The sequence below is a fragment of the Chenopodium album genome, chromosome 14 (genome assembly GCF_948465745.1).
Source record: "Chenopodium album chromosome 14, dcCheAlbu1.1, whole genome shotgun sequence".
In the NCBI taxonomy this organism is placed as follows: Eukaryota; Viridiplantae; Streptophyta; class Magnoliopsida; order Caryophyllales; family Amaranthaceae; genus Chenopodium; species Chenopodium album.
In genome coordinates, this window is record NC_137847.1 from 7,188,826 (window position 1) to 7,207,417 (window position 18,592).

At 35.4% G+C, this 18,592-nt stretch overlaps 1 protein-coding gene, 1 long non-coding RNA gene and 1 pseudogene across 2 annotated transcripts; 1 reads left to right on the plus strand and 2 right to left on the minus strand.

The window, feature by feature from the left end:
* The first annotated feature begins 4,693 nt into the window (after positions 1–4,693).
* Positions 4,694–6,819, plus strand: LOC145577687 (glutamate--tRNA ligase, cytoplasmic pseudogene; annotated as a pseudogene).
* Positions 6,819–10,512, minus strand: LOC145578774 (heat shock 70 kDa protein-like). Its single transcript, XM_081636078.1, has 3 exons — positions 10,039–10,512; positions 8,127–8,792; positions 6,819–8,004 (listed from the first exon to the last, which is right to left on the minus strand). Exons 1-3 carry the CDS (start codon positions 10,501–10,503, stop codon positions 7,192–7,194), a joined length of 1,944 nt encoding a protein of 647 aa, XP_081492204.1. The 5' UTR covers positions 10,504–10,512; the 3' UTR covers positions 6,819–7,191.
* A 1,043-nt stretch (positions 10,513–11,555) lies between these two features.
* Positions 11,556–17,291, minus strand: LOC145578776 (uncharacterized). Its single transcript, XR_014098917.1, has 2 exons — positions 17,010–17,291; positions 11,556–11,908 (listed from the first exon to the last, which is right to left on the minus strand). It is a non-coding gene; the product is annotated as an uncharacterized LOC145578776 (long non-coding RNA).
* Positions 17,292–18,592: the final 1,301 nt, after the last annotated feature.

Genomic DNA, 18,592 nt, shown 5'->3' on the forward strand with positions numbered 1-18,592 from the left:
TATTTAATTTCGAGTTAATTTCGACTTATAATTTGCAACCAAGGCTAATTTCTTTTCAGATCGTTGTTAATTTCGACTTATAATGAATGAATGCAGCAGATAATGTAATTATAGAAGAGAACACCAATCAATAAAGAGGTGATGAAGAAAGAGATGAAGATGCTGCAAATATAATAGGTATGTTTGTTTGAAAATTATAAATATTAGAAGATTTATGAAGTGTTAAAATAATCTAAGTCCTGAGTAAAGCATACCAATTGATGAGCAATATTATCTTAAACCTGATTAAAAATAATTACATTCCTGAGTAAAATATTGTAATACCTAACATAAATTATCTAATTCCTCATTAAAACATGCAAATTCCTAAAACTTTGACTTTCAAAAAACAGTTTAATTCCTGAGAAAAATATTTTAATGCTTACAAAAATAGAATAATACCTGACATATATAATGTAATTCCTGACTAAAAGATAAATGAAGAACACTGTGTTTAGGGTAAGAATAAATGACTCTCAAACAATTATATTAAATATTTTACCTACTCAACCAACTGATAATTAAATGCTCTGTAATTATAATGATGTTATTGCTGAAAATAAATTCCTGACAGTATAACTATAATTCCTGATATGTAAAATCTAATTTCTGACTGTATATCTTTAATTCCTTACAAACTATCTGAATTGATATATTTCTTGAGTTGAATATTCTAATTCCTGACTGAAATTTTATAATTTCTTACACCAAAAATATTTTAATTCCTGACTTTTGTATAATTTATATTTACTTTTGCTGCAGATTATTACAAATATGACAAGGATGAAAATATAAGTAGATGTTTAGTAGGTTATACAGTATCAGACTATAATGATGGATATTTTTTATACAAAGCTCATTCAAGATCTGTTGGTTTCAGCGTCAGAAAATCAACAAAGAGAAGAGATAATAATGATTTACTGTATGAGTTTTATTTTAGATGTTCTAAGGAAGGACAGACGAAGGGTAAAATGAAGATTGCAGGTGAACAAAATTCAGTAGAAATACCCATATTGGGTAAAACTGATGAAAGAAAGAGAAAAGAAAGGGAAGTAAATGAGACAAGAACTGGATGCAAAGCTCATATTCGTTTCAAGAAAAATGCAGAAGGTAGATTTGTTGTTCTTACACATGAGTTGGAACATAATCATGAATTGGTAATAACAGTTCAACGACATCATCTAAGATCAGAAAGGCAAATATCAGATCCAATGGGTGAGCTAATTGAGAGCATGATTGAGAGTGGTATTCAACCAATGGATGCGTATAATTATATAAACAATGAAGCTGGAGGAGAAGAATGTGTAGGTCATACTAAGAGAGATCACCTTAACTATGTATCAAGGGTGAAAATGAGTATGGTTGAAGGTGGAGACATGCCGAATGTATTAGACACCCTTCAAGAAAGAGCAGATCAAGATCCTTCATTCTTTTATAGACTGAAATTTGGAGAAGAAAATAATGTTGTGAGCTATTTTTGGCGTGACTCTCAAATGCTTGAAGATTTCAAAGCTTATGGTGATGTTTTAATCTTGAATCTTGAAAGTTGAACCCTAGAAAATAATAATGAAGAACGTAATACCAAAGCTCTAAAATAATGTATGTAAAAGTGATAAATAAAAGACTATCTAAAACCTATTTATATGCTAGGAAAATAGTAGTAGTCTTTACTTAGGATTAGGACTCCTAAAACACCAAAAATAGAGCTAATTTCGTTGGTAAATAAGTGGCCGCAACGGAGTAGGCTGCCAGCCTTATGTTTCTTGCTCCCTTGTGAAGTGCGTCGCAGGCAAGCTACGGTAAGTCATGGTAAACCGCCATCAAGTTGTGGACTAGGCTGGCATGATGCTTCTTGGATGCTAGAAACACTCCATATGAAAAATATCTCGCGTCCAAAGCAAATTCTAAACAAATTGAGCCCTATTCCTACAAAAACAAAAAAAACCGAGAAGAGCAATATCGAAATAGGAAGAATATTAACTTTAAAAGAATAGGAGAATGAAGAAAACACAATAAAATATGACCAAATATCACATATAAATCGTGTATAATATCGTGTTATCACGCGGGGATGGGGATGGGGATGGGGATGAAAATGTTAAGTGGGGATGGGAATGCCAACATCCGCCCCGCCCCATCCCGTTGACATCCCTATTGTAATTTAACTTATATTGCCAAACCTCCCTTCGTTGTCTGAGTCGGAGGTATCGACTCATGTTTCTTCCCTTATTATTCCGCGTTCTGGCGCGTGGGACACATCTATGGTTTATAGGCTCTTTGACGGTATATCTGCTCAGCGCATTCTAGCGCTTGAAAGACCACATCGAGCCATGGATGATTTTGTTTACTGGAAATTTTCTCGGGATGGTCATTTCACCACCAAATCGACCTATTCCCTTTTGGTTCGGCAATCCACCATCTCAATAGTTAGAGCCCCAGCTCTTGATCGATGGTGGAAGTGCCTTTGGGTCTTCCCCTTCTCCCTCGGTTTAACCTGTTTTGCTTGAAGCTGCTTCATGATGCCCTACCTTTACTGGCTACTTTGCTGGCTAAAGGGATTCTAGTCAATCCGGTCTGTATCTTTTGCTGGACTAATCCTAAGACGACCTCTCATCTTTTTCGAGATTGTTCCGTTATTCGTTCTCTTTGGGGCCCGAATTTGTTATCTCTATATGATACATTGCCTGAGTCTACGTCTTTTCCTGATTGGCTCGTAGCTGTAGTTTCTTTCTTTTGGAAGTCCAAGGATTTTGATGGTCTGACAGCTTTCATTTCTTTTCTCTAGGCCATTTGGATTGTTCGGAACAATTGTGTTTTTCGACAGGCGGTTTGGTCTCCATCTTTATTCCATCATCTGTCCCAGGACTGGACCATTCAAGCTGCACAGGCGCGGGAATTCGAGAGTCGGCTTACTCCTGTTGGAAGCAGTCATCTTCACCCGTGCCAAGAGTTGGTGCCTTTGTTTCTGCAGGGGAGCCTTACGGAAGTCTTGGTCATTGTCTGGTTTTTTATGGCGTCTAGCTTCGTCAGGATAATAGTGCAGGTGCAGGTTGGATTGTTCGAGAGGTCTCATCGGATATGGTCCTTGGGGGTGGCGTGCGGGCTTGTCGTGTCAATAATGCTCTTCAAGCGGAATTACAGGCCTTTTCGTGGACCCTTCGACTTGCAATTCGTAAGGGTTTTCCTCGCCTTCTCATTTACACGGACTGTGCCCCTTTAGTTTCCTTGTTTCGGCCGGGTGGTTCTACTGACATTTCTAGTGTGTGGTTGATCCGTGAGATAAAGGATCTTCTTCTCCGTTTCTTAGCCTGTCAGCTATGTAAGGTGCCTCGACATTGGGTTTCTCCTGCGCACTGGTTGGCTGTCGGAGCTCGAGACCGTTGTTTTCTTTGTTGGTCTTTTTAGGTTATGATTGTTGTTTGTTTGTTTTGGTTGTGAACTTTGTCAAAAAAAAAAAAAAAAAAAAAAAAAAAAAAAAAAAACCCTTATATTGAATTAATTATTGATTTTTTTTTTTTTTTTTTTTTGGGGAAAATTTATAAAAAAAACCTACTATAAGCATAATTTTGTCGACAAAAATCTTCTTAGAAAAATAAACTCAATTTTCACTGGTTCAATTTAAATAATTTCAACTTTGCATTATCTTTAAACCTAATATTCTATGCAGTACTCGTATTCAGTTATTCACTTTGCTCTTCCCGCGCAAACCCACTTTTCTATTCTCTGCTTAAACTCAAAAACTTATAAATTCTGACGGCATCTGCAATTCTTCGGTGAGAAAGATCGAGGAATCCTCTTTTCTTTACCAGTCGTGATTAATTTTGTAGAGGTGACACTTCAATATCCTTCAATTTTTGGTGTTTAATTATAGTTAATTGTGTTGTTTTTATTAGTTTTGTGGGGAATTTTTGGGTAGAATTATACTCAATGGTGAGTTTTCTTGGTTATTGATCAGATTTCTGTAAAATTATCCGTTTTTGGGTTAATTCTACAGTCATATAAATTCTAACGTTGGCCGCAACTCGATTCCATCTTTACTCTGTTAGTTATTTTATTGGGTTTTAAATATTCAATTTCTATCTTATAGGGTTTAATTTTTTACAAATTTGTCTCTAGTTTAATTATTTCTTTGAATCTTGGGTGTTAAATCTCAATTCATTGCACAATATTTAATATTTATGGTCATTTTGTGATTTTAAAAGTAGAATTTTAATTCAACTGTGGGTTTACAATTTGTGATTTTGTAGAATTGTACAATTTCATTACTCATAATTTTATAGAATTGTATAAGTTGAATATTATAGATTGTTGTGATATTGTGACTTTGTGAGCCTATCAAGTAAAATGAAATCTGTAAATTACTTTAAGGCTTTGAGAATGTGAGATAACTGTGGGTTTTATCAAGTAATGACTTTGAGAATGTGAGATAACTGTTCTTTTGATTGAAATGATTATTTAAGTCTGGTTGTTGATTGCTTCAAAAACAAAGGTTGGTTGTTTATTGTTAAACTAAGTGTGTATGTTTAGACTAAGTATGTTTATTTTAGAAATTTGTTTATATCATCTAATTATATTAGATTATTTTGTTGTCCATTAATTTGTAGTTGACAGTGCCCGTGTGTTACAAGAATCTTGAGCGTTTGTGTTACACATTATGGGAATGTTTGATGGCAGTATTGAGAAGAAGAAAGTACATGGTTCTACTTTGCCTGAAATTGAACTTCCTAATGCTGAAGTGGGAAAGGTTTGTCTGAGGTTTGCCCCTGAGCCTAATGGATATCTCCACATAGGGCATTCGAAAGCAGCCTTGCTGAACAAATATTTTGTTGATAAGTATAATGGGCGTCTGATTGTGCGCTTGGATGACACTAATCCAGCTAAAGAAAGCACTGAATTTGTGGAGAGTCTTCTTCAAGACATTGGTAGTCTCGGCATTGTTTATGATGCTATAACTTATACATCTGATTACTTCCCTCAGTTGATGGATATGGCTGAGAAATTGATTCGTGAGGGTAAAGCATATGTCGATGATACACCAGTAGATCAAATGAGGACTGAAAGGGATAAAGGGGTTGAATCAAAGTGCAGGAACAATAGTGTAAGTATGAATTTGGAGTTGTGGAAGGAGATGATTTTGGGGTCTGACAGAGGCCTGATGTGTTGTCTTAGGGGCAAATTAAGACTTCCAGAACCCGAACAAGTGTCTGAGAGACTCTGTTAACTATAGATGTAATTTAGCTCACCATCATCGGGTTGGTTTCAAACATAAGTTGTACCCAACCTATGACTTTGCTAGTTCATTTGTAGATGCTTTGGAAGGCATAACACGTCCTCCGGTCAAATGAATATCGTGATCGTGATGATCAGTGTCACATGATCCAGGAGGATATGGGAGTTAGAAAAGTTTTTTAGCAGATTGAGTATGGTCTATACACTTTTAAGCAAGCGTAAGCTTCAGTGGTTTGTGCAAAATGGAAGAGTTGACGGATGGGATGATCCTCGTTTGCGAACTATTCAAGGGATGGTGCGTAGAGGTCTTAAGATAGAGGCACTAACCCAATTCATACGTGAACAGGTATGATTCGTAGTTACATTTTGTTTTGCTCCAACCGTACAACCTGTGCTTCGTTGATTCTGTTTTATGTTATGTAGTGAGAAAATTTAAATTGAAAGTGCCTTTTTGCTGACATACAAATTACAAAGTATATATTATGTATGTGAGAACTTTTAACTTATCCTATAATGCTGTTCTGCAGGGGGCTTCCACTAACCAAAATCTGATGCAATGGGATAAACTGTGGACCATTAACAAAAAGATCATTGATCCTGTTTGTCCAAGACATACTGCTGTGCTCGAGGAACACCGAGTTCTGATAACCCTTGCAAATGGCCCTGCAGAGCCCTTTGTGCGCGTCATGCCTCGCCATAAAAAATTTAAAGAAGCAGGAGATAAGTGCACTCTCTATACCAAAAATATATGGATCGATTATGCTGATGCTTTGAGCATTTCTGCTAATGATGAGGTGACTTTAATGGATTGGGGAAATTGTATCATCAATGAAATCAAGAGGGATGAGATGGGCACTGTTGTGCAGTTGTTAGGTGTGTTGCATCTCGAAGGATCTGTTAAAGCAACTAAGTTGAAACTGACTTGGCTTCCTGAGACAGATGAGCTAATTAGGCTTCAGCTTGTGGACTTGATTATCTGATTACTAAGGAGAAGCTGGTACTACCTAGACAACCATTCGATCTGTTAAACAATTGTTATTGATTCCCAGTCATTTGTTTGTTGATTGAATTCATTTCTATTTCAGGTCAAAATCAAGAAAAAGAAAGGAGAGAAGACACAGGAGGAAAAGATCCAGGAGGAGAGAGAATTTCTGAAGGCACTTAACCCCATCACCAGAAAAGACACCTTCGCACTTGGGGACTCAAACATGCGAAATCTGAAATCTGGAGAGATCATACAGTTAGAGAGAAAAGGTTACTTCAGATGCGATGTTCCATTTGTGAAACAATCGAAACCAATTGTTCTTTTTGCAATTCCTGACGGGAGGCAGCGTAATATTGTGCAGTGACTCCTTGAGAGTCAGGTATGCTGAAAGTCTTCAGTTTATCTAATAACTTACTTGGTTGTGCTTACCAGGAATAAGGAGCAAGCTGCAGAATTTTCGAGGGTGTCTTAACACTAGGATCATTTGTGTTATTTACTAACTATCATTATAGAACTGCTAAATACAAACTATTTTCTTTAAAGCCAGTAGCCTTTTGACTGTCATTAGCTCTGTCATGTATACTCATTGGTTATGCAATATGTTATCTGTGTGGATTTTCACTACACCTTAATTAAGAATATCATATTCTGATGATGCCTGATCGCTTTGGTTTTGTGCTTTGGATTGAGTAATTTAGGAGTATGAGTAGCTCACAATCTAATTCCTTTTTATTCATTAATTACTGACTATTCTATTCACACAGTCATGGATTCAGAGTCATAACTCATACATAAAAAATAAAGCAACATTAAGTGAAAAAAAAAAAAAAAAAACTGACCAAACAACATTACAACACCATATACACAAAACAGAGGAAACTAAAACAGAGGAGCTACCCTGAAATCCATAGCATGCTTCAGGTGATGACCACACCACCTTAATCCACCTCTTCAATCTTAGGCCCACCGCCCCCGGCACGTGCATCACTAGAACCACCACCCATGTCCTCATCACCGGCCTCTCCATTGACACCACCAGCTTCTTGATACATCCTTGAAATGATTGGATTACACACCCCCTCTAACTCCTTTTGCTTATGCTCAAACTCATCAACTTCAGCCAACTGATTAGCCTCCACCCACTCCACGACTTCTCCTACCGCCTTTTCGATTTTTCCACGTTCTTCCTCCCCCAATTTGCTTCTGATCTTGTCATCCCTTATCGTATTCCTCATATTATACGCGTAGTTCTCCAATGTGTTCTTTGCCTCCACCCTCTTCTTCACATCCTCATCTTCCGCCTTGTACCTCTCCGCTTCCTTCACCATCCTGTCAATATCATCCTTACTCAATCTCCCTTTATCATTTGTTATAGTGATCTTGTTCTTCACCCCTGCAGTCTTATCCTCTGCAGCCACATTCAATATCCCATTAGCATCAATATCGAACGTTACATTTATCTGAGGTACCCCTCTAGGCGCCGGAGGAATCCCACCTAGCTCAAACTTTCCAAGCAAGTTATTATCCTTTGTCCTTGCTCGTTCTCCTTCGAATACTTGTACTAAAACTCCTGGTTGATTATCAGAGTAAGTAGAAAATATTTGCTCCTTCTTAGTAGGGATGGTGGTGTTCCTAGGGATTAAAGTCGTCATCACCCCACCAGCAGTCTCGAGCCCTAAACTCAATGGTGTAACGTCTAGTAACAACAAGTCTTGCACCTTCTCATGTCCCTCCCCACATAAAATCGCCGCCTACACCCAAGCACAACAAATGAAAAATATTAAGTATATATCAACATCGATCATATCATACTTATAATTTACGGAGTACAAAATAAAACGTTACGTGAACACAAAGAAGATTATAATGTTACCTGCACGGCCGCACCATATGCCACAGCCTCGTCGGGATTAATGCTCTTACAAAGCTCCTTCCCATTAAAGACATCTAGTAACAATTGTTGAACCTTAGGAATTCTCGTAGACCCTCCTACAAGAACAACCTCATCGATTTGACTCTTATCAATCTTTGCATCTCGAATACACTTCTCAACCGGCTCCATACACTTCCTAAACAAGTCCATGTTCAACTCTTCAAACCTCGCCCGAGTAATGGTGGCATAAAAATCCACCCCTTCATACAACGAATCGATCTCAATAGTAGTTTGCGCGGTAGTGGAAAGAGCTCGTTTTGCCCGTTCACAAGCAGTACGAAGACGACGTAGAGATCTTGCATTACCACTTATGTCCTTTTTAGTCTTCCTACGAAACTCCGTGACAAAATGGTTTACGAGACGATTGTCGAAATCTTCTCCTCCTAGATGGGTGTCTCCGGCCGTGGCCTTGACCTCAAAGATTCCTTCCTCGATTGTAAGAATCGAGACGTCGAAGGTTCCACCACCGAGGTCGAAGATTAGGATGTTTTTCTCGCCAGTTTGAGCTGCCTTCTTGTCTAAGCCGTATGCTATGGCTGCTGCTGTTGGCTCGTTGATTATACGCATCACGTTTAAGCCTGATATAGCTCCTGCATCTTTAGTTGCCTGCATAATATATTATATTAATTAAACGTTACTATTAGTGGACTAACTCAACCAAAAGCTCAAGCTGATGGTTGAGGTCCTGGAATATGTTATATACTCTATCAATTACTTTGGTTATAAAAATCATTTTCAAGCATTATATATAGGGAATTGAATAATAATGACTATAATTAATCATCCATTATTAGATTCATATTATAGAGATCTTAGATGTGTCCAAAAAATGAAGGAAAAAAAAAAAAAAAAGAAAAAAGCAACCTCATTATGTGAGCACTAATTAAATCGAATATTCGAATGATAGTTGACATTCTTGACAAAATCGATTCAAATTCTACTTTATACTTTGTACTCCTATGTAGAACTGTAGTAATATTGTAATCATGAAATTGTAAAAATCTAAAATAATAAATTATGATTAATGTAAACAAGTTGACACAATCCATCTATGAGTATAAATGTACTATAACATCATGTTACATGTACTTCAAGAGTTCAAGTTAAACTTACGTCTCTAGCCACCATAGTGTCTCTATGTATCGCATTACGATTTCTCTTCATAACGAGGCTCTCACCTTGAGGAACAAAATAAGTACTTTTTAACTAAGCTAATTTTAAGAATTACGGATTACAGCATAAATTACACTTTTCCAATTCTTACCAGAAAATGATATTATATATATATAACTATTAAATATTAAAATAAAATATTTATTATTTATTGTTGTATATACTTCCTTCATCCTTAAAAAATTTACGGTTCAATTAAAGTCTCAATTCTTATTTGAGTAGGTCCATCTAAGCACAATATATTTTTAATACTCCATACTTTGTATTCAGTCTTTTACTCTTACAATTAACAAATCTATTCCAATCCTAAGCCACTATTTCCCCTAAAAATAATAAACTATTTTCACTTCCTTCAGTTCTTTGTTAACAAAACCCATAAAAAGCATGTACACACGATGATATGCATAGAATTTATTTTATTTATTTATTTATTTTGACATTGAATTTATTATATAAATTCGATGCATCGTACACCCGATGTAAATGAGTTTTTTCGTGATTTGTTAGATGATTTAATTGTTGTTTTCCCATATAAAGATATTAATTTAAAAATCTTCCTTTATTTCCGAAAGATGTACCCATAACCTGTAGTACCGTATCAATTAAACAATAAAGATTACCACAACAACAAGAGTAACAAAAATTGAAGAGTACATAATAATAAGTTATAAGTCATAACCTGGCGTTGAGAGTCATTGAAGTAAGCAGGAACAGTAACAACAGCATCCTTAATAGTCAACCCAAGAAACTGCTCAGCAACCTCTTTCATCTTAACCAACACCATAGACGATATCTCTTCGGGAGCAAACTCCTTCTCTTCCCCCTTATACCTCACCACTATCATCGGCTTTTCGGCCACGCCTCGTATAACTTTAAACGGCCATAACTTCATATCCGACTGCACCGAGGGGTCCGAAAACCGCCTCCCTATGAGCCTTTTAGCGTCGAACACCGTGTTCTCGGGGTTCATCGCCACTTGGTTCTTGGCGGCGTCCCCGATGAGGCGTTCGGTGTCGGTGAAGGCGACGTAGGACGGGGTGGTGCGGTTGCCTTGATCATTAGGTATGATCTCTACTCTATCATTTTGCCATACTCCTACACAAGAGTATGTTGTTCCTAAATCAATACCTATTGCTTTTGACATAGTTTTGCATGAAATAAAAATAATAATATGATCACTTTCTTGTTATGTAAAAATGTTACATATAGAAGATATATATAAAGACTTAATTAGAGTATAGAATAAGGATATACATGAATTAAAGTTAAAGATTAAAGGAGATGTACGTGGAAGTAGGAAATTAACCGGTGATATTTGGTGCTTTGTTGATATGATTATTTATAACGTTATTTTTGTTTTTTGTTGGATGAATTGAAGTTGGAGAGTTCTACTTGGAAGCTCTATGTTCCATAACCAACCTCTAATTTACACATAATGTAGACAAGTGTTTATATAAGGGCTTGCAACTTTGCAAGTAGATGAAAAGTGTTTTTTTTTTTTTTTTTTTTTTTTTGTATTTATTTTTTTTAATTTGGTTAACATGGAATGAGGTATTGACTTGTAGAAACATTATTTAATTTGTGTAATAAATTAATAATGCCTTACTTTTATAAGAACACTTTTGTGATTTATTAACTCTGTTTTCATCCATCTTATAATATAGATCACCTTATATTTGAAAGATTTTATTAGTTCATCTCAATACTGCCTAGTTTTATTATATTAGCTTTTTAAAATCGATTTTTGTTAATACATAGCTAAAGATATTGATAGTCATCAAAAGTATGTATTGAGGACCATGTAAAAATAAAATAGAAAATATATTCACTGCTACATTTTTGACCTATTGCAACCCCTAAATCTGTTGCATTAGGCGTCAAAATCCGTGGCATTAGGCCTAATGCAACGGCCATGTACCGTGGCATCTGTTGGCGTTGCAGTAGGTCTAATGCAACGGCATATGAGACCTAATGCCACGGCATCAATGATCCGTTGCGTTAGATCAATACTTGATGCAACGACAACATTATTGCCGTGGCATTAGTTATAATACCTAATGCCACGGTTTCCTATACCTAATTCCACAATGTATATACCCTAATGCCACGGTTCCCTAAACCTAATGCCACACAGTGCATATACCTAATGCCAATAATAATAATAGTACTCCTACTAATAATAATACAAATAAAATCAAAATTTTCAAAAAAAAAAAAAAGAATTTTATTAATATAAATTAAAAGTTTGCACATCGTTATCTATAAGAACAATTACAAATTAAAATTAAAATTAAATTATCATTAGTTAAACTAAGAAATAAAATATTTAAAAGTATTATATAAATCATTTTGTCCCTCCAAAAATATTATCAGTAATTCTTTAGACCACATTAACATTTTTTTTTCTCTTGCTTCTCCAATTCCATTTATTTCTCCTGCTTCTCCAATTTCTCAAGTAAAGCAATTCGGGAACAATTCAAGAAGCATCTTCTCCAGCTTCAGTATCCACCTCTAGCACTATTTACACATATCCAATTCATCTGATTCCCCTGATAAACAAAAACCCCAAAAAAATCAAAATGGGATTATAGAAGAATCGAGCAATTAAAAAAAAAAAAAAAAAAGAACTTGATGTTTGTTTTTTTCCCCCTCTGAAATGTAATAGTTTGAATATTAACATGAATGGTAAAAAGGTCATAGTTCACATAAAGTAAAACAAAGACATATATAACCAACCAATTAAATCAAACAAGAACAGAGCAAATTGGTATCATAAACCTGCTCCCACTCTTTTTTAGTATACTCTTTTTTTTTCACAGACATAAATAATCCTCAATAACACTACTCGAGAAACCTCAAATCTAAGTGATATACCAGATAAACAAATTAATCCAATTATATATAAGAATCTATAATAAGTCGCCAAACTTCAAATCATTAGAAGGAGAAGAGACACACATAAAATCATTAAAGGAGAAGGCAAACCTGCTAGCATATAATTCATGGCAGCCTGGTGGTATTATATAAAGTACTACTGAAAAGAATGTCCAGATTTTCAGAGTGAAAAAAAACAAACAAAGCGATTGCTATGATGATAACCACATATTGATCCCAACTTATATAGTACTACATAACAAAAATAATATTCTAAAATATTCACCAAGACAATATTTGTAGATACAAGGGAAAGGGGTTAATATGTTGATCACCAAGCATTATGAACTTGAGACTGATAAAACAAATTGCAATAGGTACATACTCTAACACGTATGCGACTGGACTACTTAAGGATCACTGCAACCCCCATTTTAGCTCTCTTACTTAATAAGCTAGACAGGAAAGCAAATTACTCCAAACTTGTTCATCAGAGCACAACCAAATTAAATCCCAATAAACAGGACACTTTCTCTTCGAGATGTGTACATTTATTTATTGTTTTTCTAGTCTTATTAAATAATAGCATCGACTATTATCACACTCAAGAACTATCAGAGTTAATCAAAACATGATCGGAGAAACTTCTAGAAATCAAAACATACTTCAATATCCTGAACATAAATAGCATAAATAGTCTCAGGTCAATGTCAAAAGCAATGCTAAGTGTCAGAGGTAAAATCTTAGTGAGTGTCCTTTTTTTTTGCTAAACAACAAGAATTTACTAACCTAATGCTGCAAATTATAGTTACGCTTCTTAAAATAAGATATGGTAGAAAGTTCACCTAGTTTTCACAATGAATATTCAGAGATTATTTTAAAATTGAACCAATAACAATGACTCTAGAGCTGCAATCTAGTCATCAATCAGGTGTACACACAAGCATTACCCAGATTTCTCTAGTCCGGTCTATATTAGAAAGCAAACACATAATCACACCAAATAAAATCTCGTTGCACAAACATACAGATGTAGATGGATTGATGAAAAACAAAAAACAATGGATAAGAGTCCATAAATCGAACAGAAAAGTGAGTTGGATACCTGAAGGTCAGGAGTAGGGATGTCAGTGGGGCAGGTCAAGTAGGAGACCCGCCCCATCTTCGCCCCAATGGGGCGGAGATAGGTCTCAGTTTGGCGGGTGGTGGGGCGGGGAGTGGGATAAAAACCATACCCGTCATGGGTGATGGGGCGGGGTGGATTTTCCCACTACGTACCCGCCCCATCTCCACCTCATACCCACATCTATATGTCTTTAAAAGCAAATTATATACTTTTATACTATTTTATAAAATAATTACGTGAAATAAAATATTAATTATAATACTTTGTACTACACTTATATTATAAACAAAAATATGCGTAGTATTAAGAATTTTTTTTAATTATTATAATCCGTATTAATTATGTAGGATTGTGTATTTGAGTGACGGAGATTAGGTGGGTTTTGGGTGGGGATTAGGCGGGTCTTGGTGGGGATGGATATCCAAGTGGGGGGTGGGGCGGGGATGGTTTTGGAGTTGTTCCAGCTGGGACGGGGATGGAGATGAATATTGGACCCGCCGCGGGGATGGGGAGAAAATGTTAGGTGGGGATGGGGATGGGGATGGGACATCCCTAGTGAGGAGCAAAATAAAAATGTCTACGCCAGCTGATAATAAGCAAGACAACAAATAGCTAGCACAACTAGCAGAGCTGCAGAGCAATCAAGACCTCTTGGAAGTCAGAAAAGGTTCACAAATTATTGTATTAGACACTCGGTAAATTAGTTACTATGAATGTTAAATAAAAATGTTATGGCATGTGGTTGATTCAAGAAAAGGACAAACTAGATAGAATTTTGCATTCTGTTAGGTTCTAAAATTAATGAAAAGGCAAATTAATGGTATATTCAAAAAGTTTATTATGGGGATTACTCTCGAAAAATTTGTATCACCCCCATGCTAAATCAAAGCTCAAGTAGAAAAAAAGATGCAAATTAGAGATTGAGTGAAAAATATATTCATATTACAAACTATTTTAACGACTAAATAACAGAATGAATGGATTGGAGCGCACCTACTCAGTAATCTAATAAATAATGTAAGGGATGTGTTGAATCTTGGGCCATTCCTTCCCATTGGGTTTTTTGCAACTTTTTCCTAGGACTGTATAGCAACAGTTCAATAATAGAAGCAACTGTTCAATAACAGCTACAATAGAATTAAGGCAGCATTATACAAAAAAGCTAGACAGTGCAAGTTTCTTAAACTCTACAAAAGTAAAATAATAACGAGTGTCTAAGTTAATTAAAGAATGCATATTCTTATTCTAAGTTAATTAAATAATAACAAGCATTTTACATATATATTAATCATAGATACCAAGATGCATGCAAGGCTTTTGACAAACAAACTTTCTCTATTCTAATGATGGCAATTTAGAGATGCAGAAGATTATTAAATAATAAAAAGCATGAACATCAACAACAGATGATACAACAATTAAAAGCAGCAGCAAACAATAAAAGCATCAACTATATACAAAAATAAAGGAAAAATTAGAAAAAATAATCTCAACTTTCATCGATTTATGTAGAATAATCCCAACTTTCGATTATTCTGGAATAATCCAAACTTTGGGGGGTCTTCTTTTTCATCAATCCCAAATACCAGTGACCAGTTGGAGGGGTTAAATTTTTTTTTTGTTAAAGTGACATGTGTCACAATTTAATTGGTTAAAAATAAATAAGAAACAAATTAAAAAACCACCAGCCAAAGCCCCAACCACCCATCTAATCCGGCAACCCACCCACCTCAGCCACCTCCCTCGCCGGACCACCGAACCTCCCCCATCACTTGAGTCGCCACTCCGAGCCAAACCACCATCCCCGTCCCTAAAACTCCCACGCCACCAGCCAAACCCCAAAAACCACCAGCCTCCACTCTCGAAAACCCCAAAACCACCACCCCACTTTCGAAAACCCCAAAAACCACCATCTTACTGTCGAAAATTTCTCAAAGCCACCGGCCCCACCGAAAACCCCCCAAAACCACCTTACCTACTAGCGAAATTTGGTTGCGATTTCGTGGCTGCGGCTTTGTAGCTGCGATTTCGTGGCTGCGGTTTCGTGGCTGTGGTTTCGTGGCTGCGTTTTGGGGGTTAGGGTGGTTGGTGATTTCGGTGGTTGCGTGGGGTTTTGGGGAGTGGGGAAAATGGCGACTCAAGGGATGGGGGGGAGATGCGGCGGGATGGGCTGTAGTGGTGGAGGTTAGGGTGTATGGTGGGGTGGTGTGCTGGGATGTGGTGGTGGAGGTTAGGGGTAGCTGGGTAGTTCTATGTATTTTTTTATTTTTATTTTTTTTGGACCAATCAGGACTTGACACGTGTCAAGTGACTTGATATAATAGGTCAATGACTTTTGTTGACCGGTTTGGGATTGATGAAAAAGAAGACCCCCCAAAGTTCGGATTATTCCACAATAATCGAAAGTTGGGATTATTCTACATAAATTGATGAAAGTTGGGATTATTTTTTCTAATTTTTCCAAAAATAAAAGCAACAGTGGGCATTAGAAAAATTCACCAACATCAACATTTCAACAGTAGCTACGGTAGAGTCAGGTTAGCAGCATACATCAAAAGCTACACAGAAGCAATAGAAAATAATTTATGATATTTGATTGATTGTGGCACCAGATTTAGACATATTCGTCTACTCCCCGTTCATATTCATCATTTCATTTGGCAAACATCCACCACTTTTTAGTTCCACTATCCATTCCTTAGGGTAAGAATTAAGAAAGTTACTTTATTAAAAAAAAAAAATTAAATTCACGAGAACTCAAATGCATAATAAAAGCTAAATATGAAGTATGACAAACGTATTATATGCAAAAGAATGTCAAATTGCAAGATTAATGACATAACACAATATCACAAAACTACAGCACTATGTCTTTACAACTTTATTGACATAAAATCATTAAGCAAACTTAGCATTTAAGACACCAAAAAACAGATTAACAATAAATAGAAGTCAGCAGGCTGCTAGCAAAAGACGATCAGAGTAACACAAGATGAGTAAAATATGTTAGGGTAGCAGCGTATATAAAGTTTTCTGGTCATTTAATGCACTCATATGGAAGTCAGATTTTAAAAAAATCAAAAATAAAAAATTATCTTACCCTTAGACTGTCCATTTGATCTTTATCTCGAATGTCAGTTAAAACAATGTATACCACTAACTCAAGAATAATTTTTGTCCAACAAGCTGTCATAAATTTACAAAGGATTAGTACTCCGGCACATCCGTTTAAGGATCTCTAACAAAGACTCTGAATGCCAAGAGTCTTGAAATCTAGATGAACACTTAAATACATATTACATTAAAATTTATAGATTGATCTATAAACATATACCAAATCATCTTTTCTGGTTAGATGCCAAACTAACAAATAAACTTATCTATCTTTCCGTTTTCTGATGTTTTCAGTTCAAATTCTCTCTGTTTTTCCAGAAATTAACCAGATTATCCAGATCGTTTCTCACCCAACTCGTGAAATCTCTCTAAAATATCAAATTTGAACTAAGTAATTTCATCTTCCTATTATCGTAATATATGGCCTCAAATACAAATTTGCAAGCACAACAACGAAAACTTCAAATTAATCACCACGACATGCAACAACAATAATTTCAATTAAGCAATCTCAAAAACAAAACTTTTCCGTATACCTTAAACAACAATTCGAGCAATCAACCACAAGGCAGGAACATGAAAGATGAAAATGGGAGTTTAAGTAGCCTAAAACTCGCAGCCACCGCCTGAAATTCAAGCAATTAGCCACCGCCTAAGTGCCGCCTTCGTCTACTTGCTCAGATTTCTTTGCTTAATTTTCCTCTCATGAATTTTTGAGTAATTTTCCTACCGTAATTTAGGGCTTCAAAAATGCAGAATTGGGGGAAAATGGGTATAGTGCAAGAATGTGAGAAAAATCAGAAAATGGGTTTAGTTCAAAGAAGATTTCTTACTTTTCCAATTTTCTTTTCTTTTTTCTTTTTATTTTTGGTCTTAGAAAAGCAACACGTGTAAGGGGTTTAAAATATTTGGGGTAATAGTAAAGAAAAGTCATGAAAATTTCCGCGCCTGGCCTCTAAATTTTCATTACAAACCATTGCATCAGCTTTCTTGGTTGTTGAAATAGCTAGGCTAACACAACGGTTCTTTAGTGCCGTTGTATTAGCTCTCCCTATTAGAATATTAAAGGTAAATCTGTTGTATTAGCCTATGCTATTACAACGGTAGTAAAACTACCGTTGCATTAGCCTTTAATTAGCCGTTGCATCAGGTCAAAAATGTAGTAGTGATTATAGGATAGGGAGAGTATATACTATATAGTACTTCATTAGTTAAAATCCTCTTAAAAGTTCGTTCAAAAAAATAATAATAAAATAAAATCCTCTTAAAAGTACAAGTCTTTTCTAAAAAAAAAAAAGGTTAAAATCCTCTTTTTGTAACAACTATGGAGTATTTGTTATGGAGTAATTTTTTTTTTTTTTTTTTTTTTGGTGTACTATTTAGAGAGGCACAAGGGTGGACGATCAGAACTGATCTTAAGATCACTTGGAATCGGAAAGGGAAATCTAACCACTTGACCTATCTCTCGCTCTCTGTTATTTTGTTATTAACTTATTTAAGGAATATTCTTATATATTAATATCTTTTAATTTTGATCTAATTTATATCGTATTTGCTAGTTTGATTTATATTGTAGATGTCATTTCACTCTTCTATTAATGAATTAAAGTTGATGTGGACATATTAAGGCTTCCCTTTTCTTTTTAGACTAAAAATATATTTCAAGCTAGTTTTTTTTATACAGATTTCTTCATGTTAATAACTTTGTTTTCCTAAGTTTTATATACTTTCGTTTTCATCTCTCTTATAATTTTTAATTAGTTCTATCCACTTTTATTTTGTTCCTTTTATAAAAAACATTTTTTATCATCTAGATCTATTACTTCACTTCGTAAGGACACAATTGTATTTTATAAAACGATTACTCCATATATCTATCCACTTTAAAGTAAAATTACCCACATGCATGGTCCATTGCATAATTGAGGGAATAGTATAGGTCCAACCTATTTGGTAATTAGCTAGTAGCTAATCGAGATAGTTGGTTGTATTAACCAGTTTAATGCTTGTATTAGCTAGTATAAATAGTTAGTAGTGTAAACAATAATGGTAAATAACTATTACTCACTTGTTAGCTGTTTTAATGTAGGTAATATATCCCAAAAAAAAAAATAATGCT

Bases quoted from the DNA above. Each gene is read 5' to 3' on its own strand.
- LOC145578774 (XM_081636078.1), bottom strand. From the start codon at position 10,503: ATGTCAAAAGCAATAGGTATTGATTTAGGAACAACATACTCTTGTGTA. The intron at 8,793-10,038 runs GTTATGACTTAT...TATATTATGCAG, and splicing joins TCAATGACTCTCAACGCCAG to GCAACTAAAGATGCAGGAGC. The intron at 8,005-8,126 runs GTAACATTATAA...GCTTGGGTGTAG, and splicing joins CATATGGTGCGGCCGTGCAG to GCGGCGATTTTATGTGGGGA.